Source organism: Pimephales promelas, chromosome 21 (genome assembly GCF_988280905.1).
Source record: "Pimephales promelas chromosome 21, fPimPro1.hap1.1, whole genome shotgun sequence".
In the NCBI taxonomy this organism is placed as follows: Eukaryota; Metazoa; Chordata; class Actinopteri; order Cypriniformes; family Leuciscidae; genus Pimephales; species Pimephales promelas.
In genome coordinates, this window is record NC_142789.1 from 19,677,872 (window position 1) to 19,700,976 (window position 23,105).

The 23,105-nt window shown below is 37.1% G+C and overlaps 1 protein-coding gene across 2 annotated transcripts in view; it reads right to left on the bottom strand.

The window, feature by feature from the left end:
* The window catches only part of plekhg5a (pleckstrin homology domain containing, family G (with RhoGef domain) member 5a), a 37,980-nt gene extending 20,405 nt beyond the window's left edge, over nucleotides 1–17,575 (bottom strand). Inside the window, exons 1-2 of one of the 2 annotated variants that reach the window (XM_039673980.2) lie at nucleotides 17,451–17,575; nucleotides 9,309–9,388 (exon numbers count right to left, since the gene is read on the bottom strand). In XM_039673980.2, coding sequence (XP_039529914.2) covers nucleotides 9,309–9,388; nucleotides 17,451–17,505 — 135 coding nt within the window. In that variant the 5' untranslated portion in view covers nucleotides 17,506–17,575. Of the gene's footprint in view, nucleotides 1–1,257; nucleotides 1,398–9,308; nucleotides 9,389–17,450 lie in introns of those variants that run through there. The other variant, XM_039673982.2, reaches the window with a different exon arrangement.
* Between the last annotated feature and the right edge of the window lie 5,530 nt (nucleotides 17,576–23,105).

Consider the following 23,105-nt stretch of genomic DNA (forward strand, 5'->3'; position numbering starts at 1 on the left):
GAAATTCCTTTGCAATGAGTTACAGTAAGGAAAAATTATTTAGAAAGCCAGGAGAAGCACTCCGAAAGCTGAAACATGCATTTCCTTCTCTTTTAAGTTGTTATGTTTGTTTCATACTTATAAACATATTAATTGTAAGGTACACAAAAATTATATTAATTTCGAAGTAAAGAAAAATAACATAAATCCAACAGCCATTGATGCATTGATCTTAATGTGCAATATAAAATCTCTCAGGTGCGTCACTGCTAATAATCATTTCTGTGCTGTCAAAACTGAATTTTCAGCAGATATTACAGTCAGTCAAATGATCCTTCAGAAATCATTAGCCTATTTTATGCCAATTCGGTACTCAAGAAACATTTCTTATTATTATCAATGTTGAAAACACTTGTGCTGCTTAATATTTTTGTGGAAAACATGATTTATTTTTTTCAGGAGTCTTTGAAAAAAGATTAAATGAACAGTATGGCATATACATTTTTTGTAACATTATAAATGACTTTACTGTCAGATTTGATAAATGCACCCATGCTGTATCCTATGAGAGAGAAAGTCAACTTTTAATATCTGTGAACACTAACTAGCGGTTTTTCCATGTCCAATGCAATTGGCCAACATAGTAAAATAAAATAAAATAAATGATATAATAACATTCAATTTAATTTGTGTAAATAAAACATTCAAAATATTAATTTAAGAAGCAATTACTAACACTAAATCTTGCATTAAGATCTTTTTGCACAGTAACGTTTACAAGGCCTTGTGAGTGCAAAATCCATCTTTAGTTTTGCCCCACATGATCTGAAGAGAATGCCACGTTTATAAAATGAGCTTGTGATTGTCTTGTGAAGTCGTTTACAAAGGGCCTGGAGAGGACTGAAAAAAGTATCACACCAGTGCACACACACACACTTAAAGGTCATTAGAGATTTTACACAAGAAAATTATTAAAATGACCACAAAGTGAAATATCTAACAAGCAATACAGCAGGACACAGAACAAAAAGATATTGAACGAAAGAACACAGCAAAACCTTAGATAACTAAGAGAGAGAGAGAGAGAGAGAGAGAGAGAGAGAGAGAGAGCACTAACTCTGTCATTAGTTTGGCTATGCCTCATTTCTCTGAGACCTTTCACACATCAGTGTTAAAAAAATGCAGCACTTCACGCAGCTCAGAGACTTTTTAATAACAACCATAAAACCTCAGCTGCTGCCGTGAAATAACATACAACAATGCATTTATGACACACACCTGATCCTGGTGTCACACGCATGTGTGTGTGCACGTCTGTGAGCGCCTGCCTTTCTCTCTCCCCCTGAAGTGACAGCTTCTCCGCGGTCCGTAAGAACGTCAGCGAACAATGTCGAGTCCCGGGACAACTCGATGCTTTGAGCGCCCAACAACCCCCTTTCTTGCTCTCCCCTCTTCCACTTCCCCTGCTTCCTTCCTCTCTTACTGGCTGCTTCTGAACAGTCAGTGTGAGTGTGTGTGTGTGTGTGTGTGGTGATGTAGGTGATTCAGATAGAGCAGCTGTGTGTACCGACTAGATCTAAAAGAGGGTGTTAAAGAGTTGTGGTTTTCCAGCCACACCCGCTCCCACTGATTTTGCCGTGCGCAAACACAGTTGTCCAACCACCCAATATAAAAACAAACACACTGTTCCATGTTTAGTTCTGTCATTTATCATCTATCTACAGTTATTAGATGAAATGTACCTTAGATTAACAGCCACATGTAGTTTTTAGACAAATGTATGCATGTATAATATTAGTGATAATACAATATATCAGCACGGTAGTTTTAAAATAGTGGCATTTTAAGGTTATCATGCAGCATTGGTCTTGTCCATCTGGTCCCTTTAAAGGGATAGTTCATTTTGAAATTAATTTTTGATATGTTTTCGCTTACCTCAAGGGCATCCAAGATGTAGGTGTCTTTGTTTCCACAGTATTTTCAATTTTGACATTTTTCAGTCAAACCGTTGTTGTCTATCAGTCATACACTGGAAAGCATGCACAGAGAAGTCAAAATTAAACATGATTTAATGACTCGTAAATGTAAGTACACATTGATGGCCTAAGACACGAAACGAGAAAACGTTTCGTTTTTTGTGAGAAAACGAACAGTATTTATATCGTTTTTACCTCGTGTAATCCAAGTGATCTGAATCAGTTGTGCAATGTCCAACTGAACCGAACTGAATCAGTTCAATGTTACGCCGGAAGTGATCGCTTGCGTGTGACGTCAGTCACTCAATATTTACACAGAGATTTCGGAAGTTTTTCCTTTTACTAAACATATTTAGATATACCGAAATCGTCTTCCATTGCGGTTTCCTGTTTATCTAAATATGTTTAGTGAAAGGTAAAACTTCCGAAATCTCTGTATAAACAAAGAGTGACGTAGGCGCGCAAGCGATCACTTCCAGCGCATGCACAGACCGAAGCGCCCGTGCCGTCAGATCATTTTGTCATGGCTATGATTACAAGAGGTAAAAACGACATAAATACTGTTCGTTTTCTCACACAAACCGCTCGTTTCGTGTCTTAGGCCATCAATGTGTACTTACATGTACGAGTCATTGAATCATGTTTAATTTTGACTTCTCTGTGCATGCTCTTTGAGGAGAACCGATTGAGGACCCCCTTCACCTCCAGTGTATGACTGACAGACAACAACGGTTTGACCAAAAAATGTCAAAATTGAAAATGCTGTGGAAACAAAGACACCTACATCTTGGATGCCCTTGAGGTAAGCTAAAACATATCAAAAATTAATTTCAAAGTGAACTATCCCTTTAAGGCAAGTCAGTCCACTCGGTTGCCATGTTGATGACAAACATAAGTACAGCTCCTGCCAGAAATTTGTCAGGATTACCAGCTAATTAGCATGTGCATTCTAATTTAAAAGTGTTCATAATCTAATCATCTCATTCTAATTGTCTTCTTTTTGCAGGTGGATCCAGGGGAGGTGGAGGGTTTCAGAGAAACTCTGATTGTGTGTTGCAGGACAAGTCAGTAAACACTAAAGAAGTGACCGAAAACACATTAAACGCAAACAAATAGTTTCAAACCATTTCTCTCAAAACCAGAGCATGTGAGCGCAACAATGTGACTCTCTGCTCAATATATCGCTATACACCAGTGCGCTCCGTCACCATCTGTCTCCTGCCATCATCTACTTCAGACTCTTCCCTGAGTGCACACCTGCAGGGGGCTGGGTCATGTGGTGTCAGGATATCCTACATAAAAACAGAGTCTTTGAAGCCTGCGGCTGAGCTTACAACTACCGAATCCAGAATATTACAGTATCAACCCCCCCCTGTTTTTACTCTCTTCATCCTTCCTCTCTTTCTTTGTCAGCACTTTATATATAGCAGGCTGATGTAAGGCCTAATGATGACTTAGTTCATAAAATATTGTGCCTTAAAGTCACAACAACAATATGCAAACATACTCATATTCAAAGATCTCATATAATCTGCCATTAATGACCTCAGAAAAAACAAGATTATACAAAAACGAAACTAAACAGCAAAGGATGTGAAAGAGCAGGTGAAGCATGCCCCATTGACGGCATTCTCTCAGAAACATGCACTGTAAAAAATATTGTAGGTTTAACTTAAAAAAGTAAGTGACCTGGTTGGCTTAAAATTTTAAGTTCGTTGAACTGGAAAAGGTGAGTTAATACAATGAAGGAGATCATCAGAATCATCAGAAACTCAAAATAATAAGTTATCTCAACTAAATAAATTATTATAAAGTTGATTTGACAAAAGAAAAAATGCTGTGATTACTACACTGTAAAAAAATATTATTGGTTTAACTTAAAAAACTAAGTAACCTGGATTGCCTTAAAATTTTAAGTTGATTGAACTGGAAAAAGTGAGTTAATATAATGAATGAGATTAATTTAATCATCAGAAACTCAAAATTATATGTTATCTGAACTAAATAAATTATTTAAGTTGATTTGACAAAAGAAAAAATGTTCTGATTACTACACTGTAAAAAAATATTGTTGGTTTAACTTAAAACCTGGGTTGCCTTGAATTTTAAGTTGATTGAACTGGAAAAAGTGAGTTAATACAATGAAGGAGATTAAGTTAATCATCAGAAACACAAAATAATAATTTATCTCAACTAAATAAATTATTATAAAGTTGATTTGACAAAAGAAAATATGTTGTGATAACAAATCTTGAAAATATTTTTTACAGTGTGGGGAGACAGAAGTGTCATCATTTCCAACAGCTAAACGTCACACTTGTAACCATTTCCTGTTTTTACTAAACTCTGAATCCAAAACAACTTTCTGTGGCAACATCTCTCTGCCTTCCCCTTATGAGGACTGGGATGCGTAAGAGGACTACAAGTGTGAGCTCACTGTTTTTCTCTCAGTGAATGACGGGAAGCACTCAAGCATTTAAAAAATGTCATGGGTTAAACAGGGTCACACTGTGAGGTTGAGTAAGCATTAGTAAATTACATTCAATATAAAGTACAGTATATATATGATATGTAGTATCTAAACAATATCTAATTCAATTTAAGATCTTAATTTTTTATTATATAATAACTAGATAGAATTGTTTAAAGTTGAAATTGAAACGACATTTGGCTTTATTTTGATGCATGTCGTCATTACACGTGCCTATGCCTGAGGCGAGGAAGATTTCGGTGCCTGATGCAGAGCTGAAAAAGCCTGTAATTTTACACTTTACAGGTCATGCATTTTGACCTTATTGTTCATCTAGAGTCTTAATTCCTGCCTGGTGACATCAGAAGTCTCCTTTAAAGGAGTGAATGAGAGAGCGGAGCACTATGTTTGGCAAAAGAGAACAAACAAGGAGAGAATTAGAGATCCTAATGTTGACAGCTGGTACAGCATGAAATATGAGAGGTAATATAGTGTAGGTTGTCTGATGGGAGAATAACGGTCAAATCAATTCATTTTAAGTTGAATTTTGTAATTTCTACCTCCATTAGAGGGATAAAACAGTATTATATACAATAACTGTTACCAAAAAGGTTTCACAAAACACTGAGGACTTCCATTGGTCACTCAAACACACCCCGAATTCACATCATTGGTTGAGCCAATCTTGACGGGAAAGGTTATTCAGTATTTTCAAACAATCAAACAGCTAGTGGTTGAAATGGGTACTGGAGTCCAAATATTGGAGAGAGCCCTCCTGCTTGACACTACTTGACACTCACGCGGGTTGCCAGATTGAGGACAAGCAACAGGAACAAGCGCAACAGACAATGGAATGAGAGGAGACTTACACACTATAAGCTGATGAGTTGATATTGCATTTTAATATGCTCCCATTCATAGAGATTTTTATATTTGCGGAGGCTTTTTAGGTCAGGCAGAATCTGACCCAGTTTGTTCGCTCGATTCCATGGCTCCAATATGATGTGTTTTAAGCCAACTGGCAACCTGTGGTGGCGAAATACTATTGGGTAAATTGGCAACGTGTGGTATCGCACAGACCTAGACAAAAACGGACATCCCAACACAGAAATAATTCTCTGAATTGTTTTTTATATGTGAATTCAGCATGTTTCCTAAATATCTGCAAACATATTATGGTATTTGTATGCTTTAGTACAGTAAAAAAAACTTGCAGCACCTTTAACTCTTAACAGAAAATAAAGAAAGATAAAAAGATAATATAGTTTGATTTCCTGCAGAGATATTAGCGGCTATATTAATAATTTTTGCAATCATTAAAATAACTGTAATTCAGTTTTATTAAACTTTATTAAATTAAAGTTAAAATCTGCATTTAAATGTGGCTTTCCAAGCACACACACACACACAAAGTGAGCATTATTGCTCCATCTGGTGGTTTAAAGTGTTAGCGAGGCTTCACAATCCAAAGCATTCCACGGACACTGATTTACTCCACTTTTCAGTTACTTTGTCCTTGGCAGCACTGAACGTGTGTCTCCCAAGATTGTTGTGTTACAGGTGTGAGTTCAGTCTGTTCTCACACTCAGCTGAGAGAGATAAAGCAGTGACAGAGGAGAAACAGCACAGATCTGCTGCAGAAGCTGCAATAATACCTTCAATCATATTAACGACTGTGAGAACGTATTTTTAAAAGAAAAGAAGCACAAAAGAAGGTATTATGAAGTGCATTGAGATCCAAACAACATTGACTTTCACTGTATGAACAAAAACACTGACATTTCCCAAAATATCGTGTTCCTCAGAAGAAATAAAGTCATACCGGTTTGGAACTATATGAAGAAAGTATGATATTTTTCCATTTTTGGTTGAACGATTCTTTTAATAAGCTCTTTTCATGGTTGTGAGCTTCTTGGTGTCTCTCAAATTACATTGTTAGGAAAATCCATCACAACCACCAGGTTTACCTCAAGCCAACAGATTAAATATTATTATTGAAGACTGAAAAGCAATTAACCTACTTTTCTAACTAAAATCAAGCCTTTGAAGCCAAGACATTGGCAACCTTAAGTTGAGACAGAGCGGCATTCTGGTATTTTCATCAAGAAAGTGTTTGAAAGACACCATTATCCAATCTGCTAACCCATAATACTCTGTTCTGGCTTCAGTTTAGTAATGTCTTGGTTAGCAGCACATTCATCTTTTACAACACAAATTACAGTCAGCTGCTAATGTCTGTGTTTATTATAGTGCAGTCACTGTTTAGTCTGTGTTTGTGTAAGGGAAGAGAACGGTCGGCCTATTTCGCAACTTTCACACACACACACATTTACACGTGCACACAATCATGAAAATGCACGCACATAAATGATCGAAATAAATAGGCATATGTATACACAAACTCTCATGCTGTGTTAAAATATTACAGATCCTGTTCTATGTTAATATTGTGTGGAATTAATCTGTATTGGATCTAGTTTTGCGACGTAGTATGTTTACACACAAGAAAAGAGCCAAACTTAAAGTCGGCATGAAACGGAAGTTGCGATTTTCTTTTCTTCCCTATTGTGACATATCCGAGAGCAACAGCTTCTCAAACAAGAATAAATGTACGGCGGGATTATGAAGAAATGTTGTTGCTAAAGGGAAGTTACTTCGTTTAAAGATTACGATAGCACATGAATTAAAAAAAAATGATGTGCACATAAATCATTCATCATAATAAATACTGCAATATTCCATAAAAAAATATATGAATTGTCAATTTTGATTTCTGAATTGTGTAATTTCTTGCTACTGGCTAACATTGGTCAGAAAAACACATAGCCCCTCCCCCAAACTCATGCCATTGGTTGAGTCAATGTTGCTGTTCGGGATGCTCAAAGTCAAACAAACACTCAAAGTAAAACATGATGGTGACTCCACAGAGCCAGAGTATTTACACTTGTTTTCAGGGGAAATAATCTATGAATTGCTTACTTGTAGTTGTAGGTGTCTCTGAGATAAGAGTTTTTGAACACTGAAAAAATAAACACTTCACCTTTAAATGTCAGCAAGCAGGATGAGCAGTTAAACGTCAACAGCAAACTATCGTCATCATCTTTGTGTATTTTCACCTCTTGACCCTTTGCAGGAGACAGGAAGATCAAACCTACATGTAACTTGTAGCCCACAAGAGATGAGCCACAAAGACCTCAAAACATAAACACGCACATTCGCACACTTAAAAACTCCTTCGTTCTTTTCAAATAAACAAGTGTTCCTCTCATCTTTCCAAATTTTAAAGGTAATGACATAAGTGTGTTCCTGGTTCAGATAAAAACATTGGTTACATTAAGTTAAGTCTGGCTTCGATCAGAGAAGACTAGAAACAGAAATGTTTACCCAGAGACTCTTTTCAAAAGCTCTAAAGTTCAGAGGACACTGGCAGAGATGTGCAGACAGGAAATGTGGGACACCAAAAAAAAAAAACATGCAAACATCACTGTGATTATGATTTAGACATGCTCCGTGTAAACAAACTTTATCGGTTTCCTTTATAAAGGGGTTCTCTGTATCCACAGTTTGAAGAAGACAAAGACAAATGATAATGATAATAACAAACATGAACTATAACTATCTGACTTACATGTAAGCAATGCTTCAGTTGTTTTTATGTGATCTTTAGGGGTGAAAATATATATATATATATATATATATATATATATATATATATGAATTGTCAGGTGATCATATCTTATTGTGGCAGCCTGTTACATTGTAAACAGATTTTATTTTTCATTAATAATAATAATAATAATTTAAAAGCTTAGTCAATAGAGCCATTGAATTCCAATGACCATACTTCATTTCTTTTATATACAGTTTATATATATCATCTTTGTGTATTTTCACCTCTTGACCCTTTGCAGGAGAGCCTTTGCAGTATATATATGGTATATACTGGTCTCTGTTTTTGTCCAATTCAAACACTGTTTATATTAAACCTGCAGAGCAATACATTAGCACATTACTGCGGCAGAATTGTAACTGACAATTTTAATGGTAAAGGAACACCTGTTAAAACACAAAAGTGGAAAGTGTGGGTAATGAACAGGCACCGGGTTTGCCAATGAGGAAAAAATGTGAGTGACTGATATTTAAAAGAAGGAGGGACACTGACTCTTTAGCTAAACCAGTTTGGCAACGAACCTATGACAATAACAAGTAATCAAAGTGTCACCAGACTAGATGTATTACATTTTAACAGATAAAAAGAGAGAGACATAGGAACAGAGACAGCGTATAAAGGGAGAGAGAGAAAAGACAGGAAGGGAGAGACATAATGTGTTTTGTTTAAGTGTGTTTATGTGCGAACAGCCTCATAAACGAAAACAAGCGAGCAGTAATCTCACTTTTCCATACACGTATCCCCAGACTCCCAAGAGAAGGCTGGTGAAATGCCACCTATAACATCACATCCGTCCTCTCGCCACTGAACTTTCAACAGCACAAAGACAAAGAAAACTTTTGTTTTTCCTGTCAGGTCCCAAAGCGCAAATGATGACAAATGATTATACTCAAATTTACATCATCATCTCCAAATCTGATCCTACAGTCACCTCTAAAATTCTCTCGAAGTGTGTGCAGGAAATAAAGAAGAACGTGGATGCACCATAATTTTTCTTAAATTGAATTCTTCCAAAACAGAGATTCAACTCATCGGTACACCTGCGGCTACTCACAAAAGGAAGAAATTTCAATTTGATTGGATGATAATATTTTATTTCCATCTTCTTATGCTTCTTAACTTCTTACTTGCAATTTCTTGGGTCCGTAAGTGTTAATGAAAACACTAAGTGGTGAAGATTTAACAGTTTAAGTAACTCCTGCGGAGAGTTTACCTTGGAAGCAAGCTGCCGTTCAGGACAGATGGGATGCTGGCACAAGATGCCGGTTTTCTCCTCTTGTGCAGGTTTCTCACCTGAAACAACACACACACACACACACACACACACACACAGAGGTTAAAGGTCAACTGTATGTGGGAGGGAATTATAAGTGAGGTCAATTTATAGGTCAAACTGGAAAGGTGCGGTCAATTTTCACAAACAAAAAAGGTTCATTGTCCTTTGTCAATAGTGTGGCAATGTATAAAGCACAGCTTTCAGAACAAGCAGCTTTCTTTTGACCTACATGGCTAATCTGTGAGACCAACCTGAACCCGAAATCTGTGTGGGGAAAACTTTTGCCCTCATGCGACGTTCTCGTTTGTGTGGATTCCTATTTAAACGACTGGATTTGACGAACAACGGCAAATGTCATCGCACATGAAGGCTAATTGCTATAGATTCCCTTGGGAATTTCCTATGGATTTTGGATTTATAAGTGAAATAAGGTCTGTGGAAATATTACCAAAGTCCCTTTAAGACAAGTCATTTCACTCGGTGGCCATCTTTGAAATGTCTCTCGGGCATACAGTACAAATGCAGCTTTGAATGGGGAAACATCAAATTCTCCAAAACTGTCCACCAAGCTTACGATTACATTTCACATTTGAAATCCCCAATGAAATCTGTCAACAACTGTCTCCTAAATTGTGTTTCTAAATCATTTTTCAGCCTGGGCAAAGCTAGCTAACCAACTAAAACATTTTAAAACCTAATTTGAAATAACAGAGAAATCAGGGATACAAACTGAACAGCTCTATAAAGAAGTATCAATTATCCAGGAGTAATATAGAGTAGATTATTTAAGGAGATATATGACTGAGACATTTCATTACATGGAGGAACTCTTCTGAACACAGTAAGCCTGTGGGGGATATGTCCTTGGGTATAAGCCAAAAGACATAACAGCAATACTGTACTGCAGTAGATGAGGCAGCTGGGGGGATATGTAGGAGAGAGCGATTGAAAAAACTGAGAACCACAAACAAGAGCTAGTGGAGTGATACAATTTGTGACAACTTCTTAATTGCATGAAATGCTGATCAAGTAAAATTGCATGTATCACTTTACAACATATATATGAGTTAGCCATGGTCCTTTCCTTCAGCCATGCCATCAAGTCCATAAAAGACTAACAACTATACCAGGAGAGATGATTCAAATTACAATAAATATTAAATCTTGAGGAAGGAATTAACTGAAAACTGACAATAACACAAAAAGGAAAAGAAAGAGGAAAAATATAAAAAAACAGACAGAGCGAAAAGGGTTGGCGGAAATCTAAGATTTCCAGACATTACAAGTTTGCTGGCAGACTGGCTGATTTTCCTTTCAGTGAGGGCAGTGGTATTCCACTTACCTAGAAACCCGGAGGTTTTAATGTGAAAAAGTGCATTATTTTTCATTGATTACACCCCTCATTCTCCTTTCTATAAATGCTGCCAACTCAAAACTGGCTGAACTGAAGCCATTGACGATTACAGACAACAACATAATCAACAGCATAGACAAGAAATAGATGCAATATTATAATTAGGGTTGGGAACCGAGAACCGGTTCTTTTCCAGAACCGGTTGTGTTTTTGAAAAAATACCGGAACCGTGCAAAATTCCTAAGTTTCGGTTCCGAAAACGGTTCTGATGCCGATGCGATATCATCATGTGGGCGAAGTGCTGGGAGTAGAAGACGCCGTCTTATTCCTAAATGACGACAACTTCACCACTGAAGTTGCGATTTGCTCTCACACGCGCTGCATTTGTCACACACAGACACAGGCACGCTGCGCGCGCCGACCGCCGAGTCACTCTCTAGCCTACATTCAAATCTGTTTGCGCTGAGAGAGAGAGAGAGCAGTTGTCGATATGACACTGCTTTACAATCACACAGTCTCAATATTCATTTGTTTCACATATTCAAATGATTTCCGTTACAGAATTAGTGAGATTATAGTTTGAGTAAACATTGACGGTAGTGGTCAAAACAGATGCAGTCCGTATATTTTTTGTGTTCAGAATTTACAAAATATATACAATGAGCGAGTGCATCATAATGTTTTTTTTTTTCAAACCGTGTTTTTGTCTTATCTTGAATCACTACGTAAAGCCTGTAATAAGCGTTAATACTCGGACTTCTTTAGACTGGCCGGCGGATCGCAGCTGCTGCAGAGTAGCCCAATGCCTGCGTGACTCGTCATGGACATAAACAGAGAGAAGTAGCTCCGGCAACAATGTTCTTCCGCAAGACGCATGCAGTTCTGTTTATTAACTGCTAGAGCTCCGATTTATCCAGTAATGAAATAAGTAAAGTCTTTATGAATCAATCATTCAAACCGTTTAAAAAAATAATCTGTTCTACACACATATGTGTGTTAAAGCATATACTATTCCTTCTGAGAGGGTATTCTTCACTGTTGGAGATACAATAAAGGAGAGGTCTAAATTATTATAGAGAATGCAGAATTTTTTAATTTCCTTTATATATATATATTTTTTTGCAAAGATTGCTTAATAATATTTTGAGTTTGTTTACATTACCAGTCTGTTAAACTAATTTGTCATGTACTATAAGAAATAAACACAAAAAGGATTGTGGATTTTTCTCTTACTAATATTTTTAATTGAATGGGAACCGGAACCGGAACCGGAATCGTTTGGCGGAACCGGAATCGGAACCGGAACCGGAAAATTTCTCACGATTCCCAACCCTAATTATAATATTACTGAGAAACATTCCTATAGGTTGATTTCTTACAAAATAGTAAGAATACAATGCAACTATGATGGTATATTGATACTGTTGTGTGTGTGTGTGTGTGTGTGTGTGGGGGGGGGGTCTTTTTTTAAGTCTTAACCTGTTATAAAAAAAAGCTATAATACTGTTATAATACCCAAACTAGTTCATTAAATATTTTTTAAAAATATTTTTTTTTTTACTATTATTATTATACACTTTCACACACTAAATATTGAAATTGTTTATGATTATTTTGCTTTGTATTTAGATTATCATAGTTTAAAAATGTCATACAGTAGTTTAAGAATGAAAGACTTGGGATAAGTGTAAAACAATAAAATCTATGCATAAAGGGCATTAAATATATATATATATATATATATATATATATATATATATATATATATATATATATATATATATAAAGACAGAACTTGGAACGCCCATACAATGTATGGTTGTAAATGTTTAATTTTTTCATATACCATGATATTTAAAAGGTGCACAGTTCCTACTTCATCAAGGCATCTGTGTATTTTCCAACATCCTGAAAGTAGAACATCACCAAGCTAAGTCCAAGCTAAACTCTAGATATTATTTTCAACACATTCCATCTCACATCACCTCCATCACTCGATGAAGAATATTCCATTTCTCCTTCTTTAGTCAGAGAGGTAGAGGGCACCTCCTAAAAATCCTCTGGTAGGAATGTGCAGAATGCCAGGAACTGTTTTTCATGCCCCTCTGTGTACCCAGTTGTTTGCTGAAGTTCCTGAGGAGCGCTCATCTACTGTGTGCTAGAGCGGAAATATTTTACATTATACTGGTTTTCTTTTGCCTCCATTGGGGAAAAAAAACAAGCTGATGCCATGGATGCCAGTATGTTTTGAAAAGTCTGAGAATGTCAAACCGTTACCAGCTGAAGGTCTGGAAGCGGAGTTGTTATCGATTCTTTATTCCTAGCTGACTAATCCTCTTGCCTTTTGGACTTAAATGAGATTAGACAGAACCTGACATTTCAAAATTAGCTCATCCGATGTCGTGAGTTTGGGGAGGCACAACCTGCTTATGTAACCATACATAGGAAGATGCGCAATGTCTTTGGGAAACTTTTTGGTATGACTTAAGAGGAACAGAAATGACTATAAATATATGCTTGACAAAGAGGGATACAGTGTAAGATTAGTCAAAATATTTCCAGAGGCAAAGGTCATTCAAAGTGGGTCCTTAGCACACAGATTAAATGGTAAAGATAGCAAGTTGGACAAGCTAAAACTCACTCTCCCCGTGCATTTTGCTGTCACAGTAGTCTCTCAGTACCTTCTGACTACTTAGTGGAAACCAAACATGTGGTTCTCCACAAAAGCCAAAACAAAGGTTTTAAAAAAGAAAGAAGCCATTTTGTTGGACAATACCTAAGTGTAAAGGCATAGATTTACACACACACATTAGGTTTTCATGTTTTATGGGGACATTCCATAATGTACAAACTGTATATTCTATCATCTAACCCTAAACCTACCCATCACAGACAACTTTCTGCATTTTTACATATAATTAAAAAAAAAAAACACAGATTTTCGATATTGCCATTTTTGTGGGGAGATTTGTATCCCTATGACATAGGGTTTACCAGGACCCCCACCCACCATACACTATACACACACAAATAATAAATAAAATTGAATAAAAATAACATTACGGTATTTATTTAATGTCTTGCATTGCAAAGCCTGTTTTTTCAATCGAACACAAAATGACCACAGATTTTTTGGGCCAAATTTGCAGCAAATAAAAAGGTTCAGCCTATCCCTCGCATAAAACTGTTATATTTAGGATGATTTGGAAAGTTGTTTGGACTACTTTTATGATGCATTTAAGATTTTCATTCATTTCAAAGCTCACGTTTATTATTTTGCAAAATGTCTTAATTTGTTAAATATTTTTTGTTTTCCTCAGAAGAAAGAAAGCCATGTATGTTTGGGAACAACCTGACAAAATTTTCATTTTTGGGTCAACTATAGGCCCTCTGAGAAAAACTAGTCATTCAATGAAAAACGTTGTTTGTAAGAAGAAACATGGCATGAGAAATATGGTATAACACATATCCTGCCCATCTTCAATTTTATAAAATATCCTCAAACTGACAACAAAAAAAAAACTTTTAAAACACAATTTTGCGATTACAAAAAAATGTATAATGATTTAACCAAACTGTCTCACACCATTCAATGGTGTCAATTAAAATCTCTTACCACAAGACTTCTGGGTAATGTCCATGAGGGAGGTCCAGGTGTACTTCTCCACTCCCAGCTCACTCTGTGTACATGGCAGAGTTTCCAGTTCATAAGACCCATGCCGCCGCCAATAGAACATCGTGCCTCACAATCCAAGCACAACCGATAAATCTAACGCCACATCTCACTTGTTAACACGGAGGAGATTGAGATGATCTTCTTCACTCCTTGAACCAAACATCAGTCTTTAGCTGATTACTTCTCTCCGTGTTTCCCCAAATTAAAGAATATACTAAAACTTGAGTGGCTTCTCTTGTGGAGAAAAGTTCTCAGAATACAGGATTTCTCTAAAGTTTCCAGGCTGGGTGCTTTGGACTTTGTGTGAGCCAGTATGTGAAGGGGGAAAAAGAGGGGGGCTTGACCCACACAGCACGCCAGACAAGCGCTGCATTCATCCACATGTGACGTGCATGCTGGGATGTGAGGGAGACTTGGACCTGTGACTTTTCAGAATGGCAAGAGATACAAAGCTGCCTTTTGAGATGTCCACCTACTTGTAGCCCACGAACTCCATGCATCTCAAAGTTACAGTATCATATAGAGCAATGAAGCAGAAATCTAGTTTACACACTCTCAAATCAGAGTCAATGATATGGAGCAAGTAATGGAGGACGACGATAACCTCTCAAAAGCAGGTTTAGACCGCTCAAAATGAGAAAGGGTTAAGATAAAGAATAAAAGAATAGCTGCAAGAGTTGGCGAGTGCCCTGCAGAGCCCCCACAATTTCTATTTTGCTCTGACAAATTAGAGAGTAGCATGGGAGAGTCTTAGCTGTTGGGATCCAAGATTTCCAGCCATATGGTAGTGATTTGGAGCAGTGTGACGTGCAGGGGTTAGTTTTAATGACCAGGCTTCCAGTGGCAGTCAAGCCAATATGCCGCAGTCTCAGACTCTGTCAGCTTAATCATTCGCTGGGACATGTACAAACAACAAAGCTCTTTTTATCTTCACCTGGACATTTCTCTCTGCGAGCTAGTGTACGACAACATCTTTTATAATTCCAGCTTGTTTCATCTGCCTGTTTTTACGTTAAATAATTACGTTCAAACTTTATTGTTGAGACATCATAGCAGTCTTGTTTCTGCAGTACATTGCTCTTTCACGAGTTCACATTTACATCAATTAAACAGAGTAAAGACTATGCGTATTTGGCGTGCTGTCCAGGGGGAGGGCTCCGAGCTCAGAATTTTTGCCCGAACCCAGAGTGCTCAAGATATGTTGATATGATATGATACAAATTTTCTACAGACACCCACTGTCCATCTGCAATCTCCATCCACTATGGTGCATTAGCGCCCCTAGTGAGATTGTAATATTAAGTCATATTTTTTGTTTAAATGCAAATGATCATCACATACCACACCCAAATTTTTTTCTGCATCATTGCATTTGGCTGGTCATCATGCTATCTTCAGCTCATAATACTCAGCGTGTAAAGCATATGTTACCACCAGCATGTTGGCCACACATGAAAGAACACTGTGGTGTGACAGCTACTACAGTCAATTATAATAACTGGGCTAATCCACTGATCTGTGATTCTCCTGACATTGTTTATCTTTGTTTAAAACACTAGCATTAGGACAGTCATGCACATGGCGAACTATCTGAAATCAGTAATGGGCTTGGTTTGGAGGCTAGATGGCAAATTAGTCAGCCAAGTGACAGTTCCCAAATAGCCTAGACAGTCCCATGCAACGGCTCCTATTCAAAAATCAGGTAAACAGGTCTCTATTTCTGGTATTCCTCATCATAAATTCAAATACTTAGACAATATTTGACATTATTTTAAGATATACTACTCAATTTCTTCACTGATAAACTGTGAGCTTCATACTGTAAAAGCTTCCCCATTTGTTAGTTTGAAGTTTGAATTTAATAACTATGGCCCTGGACCTCACAGACAGAACATAAGAGGCATTCCCTTTGGTTGGCAGAGTCACTTTGTTTCCACTGTCAAACTATTTTTTATAAGGATTTCAAACTATTTATATTGCCGAAAAGAATATAAAAATTAATGATCTTGTGGTCAATCTTGCAGTGAAAAAAAATAACTAGTTGCACACTATGTGAGTTCCTTTGGCTAGCGACTGTTGTTATAAGGGAATCCGTTTGTTTATTGGACATATGACATTTCATCTGAACAACAGGAAGGAAATCTATAGAGAAAAACCTTTAGACAGGATGGAAATTAATTGTACATTTGAAATGTAATAATATAAATACAGACCCTCTAAAAACGCTCTAATTATAATAGCAACATATATGAATTGGAAACACTTAATTTAAAATCAATTTAAAAAGGAGATTTTGGCTGTAGAAACAGATTGAATCACAGACATTTCCTCAAGATAAGCCATCAAAGAAGTAATATGTAAACACAATTTAACTAAATCTAATTGTGAGGATAGAAAAGCCATGAACAAGAACAAGAGACCAAAAAGTACTACATAATCCTGTACAAACAGACACACATTATCACGAGTAAAATTAAGTTCAGTCTATTTTCAAGTATCAAAAACACAATACGACTAATCAGTTAGTGAATATGGCTAACTAGTCTAGGGTCAGAATTACAGAATTACAGACATCACCTGCAGCCTGGGAGAAAACTTTCCTTCAGTCTAAATTACAACCCTTATCACCTGGTCTGATAACCTGGCTTACCTGGTTATAAAAGTTGAGATAAAGGAATAACTTGTTATTCCAAAACTTATAAAAAAAAATAATCTATGTCTAATAACTCAGCCTACGCACGATGAATATCATGTCAAATCTTGCAATGGTGCACGTGAGAAATAGTTTTACGATAAGTTCGTGATGATTTTGAAGCTTGACATCCTCGAACTTATCATTGACGTCATCATTCATTTTCATTAAATAGAGAAGTGGGAAATGAAATGATAGAATTCCGGGTGAACGATAAGACATCCTCAAAAAACTTATCGCGTGCAGCACGCTGTTTTAGTTGTCATCATTTCCACAAATATGCCCAATATACAGGTACTGTAGCTACACCTCACATTGCAGCCGGTAACACATACTGTAAGACAAAATGCCACTTACCAAGTAGCAAACGAAAACCAAGCCAGCTCTTGGGTGGCGAACCGTATCGATGCATTATGTGCTGTTATAACCATGTGGGTTAATATCCAAGTCCGACTTATTCATCTGTTGTTCCACAGCCAGCTTCTCAGAGATGAGACATCCGACCATCCGCTGCTAAGTGTCAGCAGTAGAGCATAACATGAGCGCTGACGCTCTGTTGGCAATCCTCCAAAAACAAAGTGCGAGATAAGTCACTACTTTAACTAAGTTTGATATTATTGACATCTATAGGCTATACAGCGTATAATGGTGGTTCCCCATACAGCCAGCTATTACGTTTCATTAAAATAGCGTATCTCTGATCTGCTTGAGGGACGTCTAGCGCTTCACCTTCCGTGTGCTGGAGAGACACAAAAGGACCTGTTGACTGTACCGTTGACGCACGAAGTTTTTGTCTCCTTTCTGGCCTCAAGGTTTACTGAAACTTATTCAATTGCGTTGTAAGAACATGGCTTATCCACTTTCAAAGTCAACATGACATCTTTTTTTGGCACGCACAGCTTTGTGTCATGTTAAAAAAAAACCTCCGACTTCATTGTCTCACCTACTTTACACGCAGGCGTTTCCCTTTCCCATCTTCTCTCGTTGCAATCTGACATTTCATTTTACCTTTCAGACCAGATATTTAACGGCAAAATGCTACATTTATTCTATTTAACGGCAAAAAAATGCTACATTTATTCTGTCCAACAATTGACACCTAGACCTGGGCCTATTTTCTGCCGCCCATTTCTATATTGACACATGACTTTCTCAAGCTGTACTGTTTTTGTTGTTGTTTTTGTTTTTGCATATTTTTGCAGCCATTCCAGATTGCTATTTACATGGTGGAATTTGCAAGCGGAAAGACTGAATGCTTCTCCAGAGAGGAAACGGGCAAGGTTTTAGCCTATGTGCGCAAGCAGACCATCTACGGGACAACCTGGATTCCACCTTATCCTTATGTACACAATAATAATCTTTTACATTGTAATCCTTTTATTTTTAATATTTAGCATTTTTGTGTGCTGCTGCGCATCCCTGTGTGTGCAAAAAGCAGAGGGTACATGCATTGTGCACCTGGCTATGGGCTCATATTACTAATTACCTTTAAATAAAATAAAAAAAAATATTACCCAGTGACTTTAGACCAGGTATTTGTTGGTCAATGGTGCAGTCTATTTCAGTTGCCTCAAAATAAAAACATGCCAACAATGCACCTGAACACACCTCGTTGCAGACTAGCATGCCCATTGGTGCACAACTGGTTGCAAATGCATTGCTGTTTAAACAACATGGTTCAGGATGTGTAAATGATAACTGCGTCGGGCTGAAACTAAAGACACTTGCGTCGCGCCTTGCTCCGGATGTGTGATTTTCACCTAAAATAATGAGGGCACACAAATTTATAAGGAAATGATGTGCACGATGATAATTAATGTATAATAAATGCACTACCCCCCCCCCCCCATAGTGACTTTAAAATATGGCACTCCTTACCATGTTGCCAGCCTACCCCCATCCCTTTTCATCTCTTTTAAGTACAAGCAAACCTGTTCACGGCTTGCCAAGCTGTCCATATGTGGAGTATTAACCATCTGAAGGTCCCTGCATGCCTCTCCTACATTAAACACCTTGTGCATAAACCAGACTTATACTCTTCTGCAAAACAGACAATACTGCCTTAATCTTCTGAGCTAATACTCACTTACTATTTGGGTTCACTGTAAAAAAAATATTTTCATGATTTGTAATCACAACATCTTTTCTTTTGTCAAATCAACTTCATTCATTTAGTTCAGATACAGTAACATAATATTTTGAGTCTGATGATTAAATCAATCTCCTTCATTGTATTAACTCAATTTTTCCATTTCAATAAACGTACTTATTTTTTTAAGTTAAACCAACAATATATTTTGACAGTGTTCTTTATAGCTGTTACTGACACAGCACGTCTGGAGAAACGATCTTAATCTGTCACTGATGCGAAAAAAACTCATGATGCTATCCATCACATTTGAGACCTATTTGTCCTTGCTAGTGAATCATGTGTCTGGAATGTGGACATGCTGAAGGTGTCTGGACCTTTGAGCTGGACATGATGTTCTCAACTGTTGAGTTGAGCAGGATTGGTGCCCTGAGCTGGTGAGCTGGACGGCAGACCTATGACCTATCCCTGGGTTGTTTTGGATCAAATCCCATCAACGTGTAAGATCGCTTTTATCAGGCGTGACAAATCCCTAATCCATTCAGGATGACAACAACTATGCTTTGATAAACCAGGTCTGTCTGACATTTTAGGGAAGGGTAAATCTGTTGTTTGAGTAGTCTAAACTCTTATCCCACCTGACCATGGTCTATAAAACAGATTAAAAGAGATTACCTCATCTTTGATAAAATCTGCACAAAAATAAACACCGGCTGTCCTTTCTGCCATAGAAAACATGCATATGGTCTCACTACCCACATACAGAGTAATAAATCAATACATTAATGATACTCATTATTATCATCCTCACATATGCTCTTTCAGAAAATTATCACTGGCTTTTGTGAGCTGAGCATATGTGTCTGCTTAGATGGCTGTCTCTACAAGCTTTTCTTAAGCTGATTAGCAGCTTGGCAGATTAATTCATTAGTTTGGAAAAATAATGAATACATTTAGGCCATTGTATCAGTGGACTGGGGTCAAATTTAGTTATATTTTTCATTTTTCTTCAGACTACAACACATCTATCTGCTATCTTCTTGTATTAAAAACGTAAATATGTTCCAAAAGTAATAGTAAATAGTTACATTGAAAACAACGTTTATAATGAAATTATAAGAAAGAATGATAATTGAATTGAATATTGATAATAATTTTGAATATAAAAGAATGTCATGTTGGGGGCAATTGTCACTTAAAAAAAAATACTAACCCTCAATTCCCCAAATCAGAGTGAACCTCAAAGTAGTAATATAATTTCTTAATAGGCTACTTAAATTAGTAGGTAAAATTACTGAATAGTTCACCTTTATGTCAAAAAATTTCAGTGCGGAACATGTTGTCAAACCCCAAATGGCCGTTTCACCTGTTGACAGCTGAATATGCTCCCTAAAGTCAACCAAGTTTTTTTCTTCTTCCCATCACTTTTTTAAGTGGAAAAATAAGGTGGATAGCATACTCGGAGCAGTTTGTGGCTCTGATTTATGCTCTTCAAAAGCAACACAATCATCACAGCTGCAATAAATCTCCAGCTTAGGTGTACAGGTCAGTGCTCTTTAAGTTGTTTATGTTCATTATTATTGTAATATTGTGTGCTTTGGGACATGAGGTAGTTTAACTCCATCTCTTGTGATGCTTTTGTTTGCTCCCTGTACGCGTTCATGTGTTTTGAATGAGGCGTGGCTTTGGAGACGCTCTGAAGGGAGGGTGGGATCTTCTGCTTTCAAAGCTAGCTTGTGATTGCTAGCCTCTCTGAAAATCGCCTTGCCTAGCTTTAAAGTCGACAAGCAGAAGTTGCAATGGTCTTTTCTTCCCTGTTGTGGCGTTATGGTGGGAATTTATTGGATCGTTGTTATTTGCTAATTTCATGTGAGTGACAGTTTGCTAGAAGGGAAAATTATTTTACCGCCCTAGTGTAGTGCACATGTCATCATCAGAGAAGAGAACAGATTTAGTTGCAAGAGGTAGGGGAAGTGTTTTCTTGAAGATCATGAGAGCACACGAATATTTAATTTAATATTTGTTCACATATAAATAATTTATGATAAATACTGTGAAGGCCTACATAAAAATAAGAGTTGTTAATTTTGATTTCATGCTGACTAAAAAACTTCAGAAATGTAGAGTGTTATAAGTCCCCCTGTCACAGTTGCCCAAGGTCTCCCTGTATTCATCTCAACTCTTCATTTATCTTGAAGGTTAAATTTAGATATACAGCCAAAGTCTGCAGTCAGATAGAGTAAAGAGAAAAAGAGAAAGACAGCCTGAGGTCTTGATCATATGGTTTTTAATCAGTTCCTTTCCACCACTCCCCTGTCTTGCCCTTTCCTTCAGTTTATTTCTTTAGTTTCCCATGTCTCATGTCTACATTGATTTTTATCCTTTCACTAGTCTGTTTCCTCCATATCCACCTCTGACCAACCCATGAATAAGATAGGAGTATCCAAGATGTGGTTATTGCTAAATCTATTCTGCAAAATGCACAAAACATGGTTATTGTGCTAAAATACTAAAAGCATATGACTACTCAAAATATGTAATAATGAGATACACACAGCAGTGTGACTGTGTAAAGCTTACTGAATGACAATTCTGTGGAGTTCTTTATAGATTCCATGAAGGCATGGCTATGACTGAAGCAAAATCTTGTTTTGGTTTACCACGTACTTTTATCTCTCTGTCTGGTTTTGGTACCCATGCATTTACTTCCCCCTGGTGGTAAAACCTAGTAAATACAGGACTCCGACAGACGGTTAAAAGTGATTCTGCTGTTGCATGAAATCAACGGACTGAAATTCTGAGTCACTTGGGTCTTTACGCTTTGTCTCTGCTGCTTTTCCTGGTGACAGGAGCTGTTCACACTTGGATGTGAGAGTGAGTGTGCGGCTAGATATTCCTCTGGGCTCACGCTGTCAGATTTCATTCCCTCAGGCACAAATATACTGAGTTCAGTGTATCCAGCCTGCAGGCTATCATCAACAAAGAAAGCACAGTGGATTTGAAGTTAGCCAGTTGCAGCTGCATTGCAGGTTCATGTTTATATAGAGGCCAGGGGGTTGGTTTAGGAAACCTAAAATCACTTGCATTACGGAGACCAGCCAACAAAAAACGGCTTTATGAACAAATTTAATGAAAATGTACAAATGGGAAAGGCCTTGTATGACAGTTCGGGTAGTTAGGGATCATGTGACCTTGTATTACGCATGCCCATGATGTCATCGTTTTCATAAATTCAGGTTTTTGTTGGAGACAATAGGCGTGTTTGACTTCCACAGACTGATCGGTGGATGACATCAAAATGGCTATTCTATAAGGGCCGGCTCACATATCACGTCTTTTCCCCTCTCAAGTTCGTTTTGTCAAATGTAGGCACGTGGTGCGCGCTCAAAATGGAATTGAAAATGTTATTGTTCATTTATAAAACTGGATCAATAATCCATTGTTTTTTCGGTAAAAGAGGCTAAAAAGATTAACAGGATAAAAAGACGGTCTGTGTTTAAAATGCTGTCTTATTTAACTTGTATAACATTTTGCAGAAATGCAGAAATTAGCTACAATATGCAGTCTTTGTTTGTTTGCATAAGTTACACTTTCTTTTTGCCATAAGTTTAAAGCAGCTCTATGCAGTTTTTTTTTTTACCTTAACTGAATAGCTTCAGAGTTATTGCAATGGTTATATAACTATTTTCGGGTTGAATGTTGTGCGTCTATTTATTTCATATTTCCCCTTTTACAGGTAAGAATGGGGTTTGTACTATGTTTGAACAATTTGTTTTTGTGTTTAATACTGTAAGGAACATGCGGGGAATATTAATGATTGTAACGTAATTTATGTGTGTGCATTTAGCAGGCTATATGTGTGTCATACAGACCGAGATTAAAGGGATATTTCACGTTGAAATTAATTTTTAGTATGTTTTAGC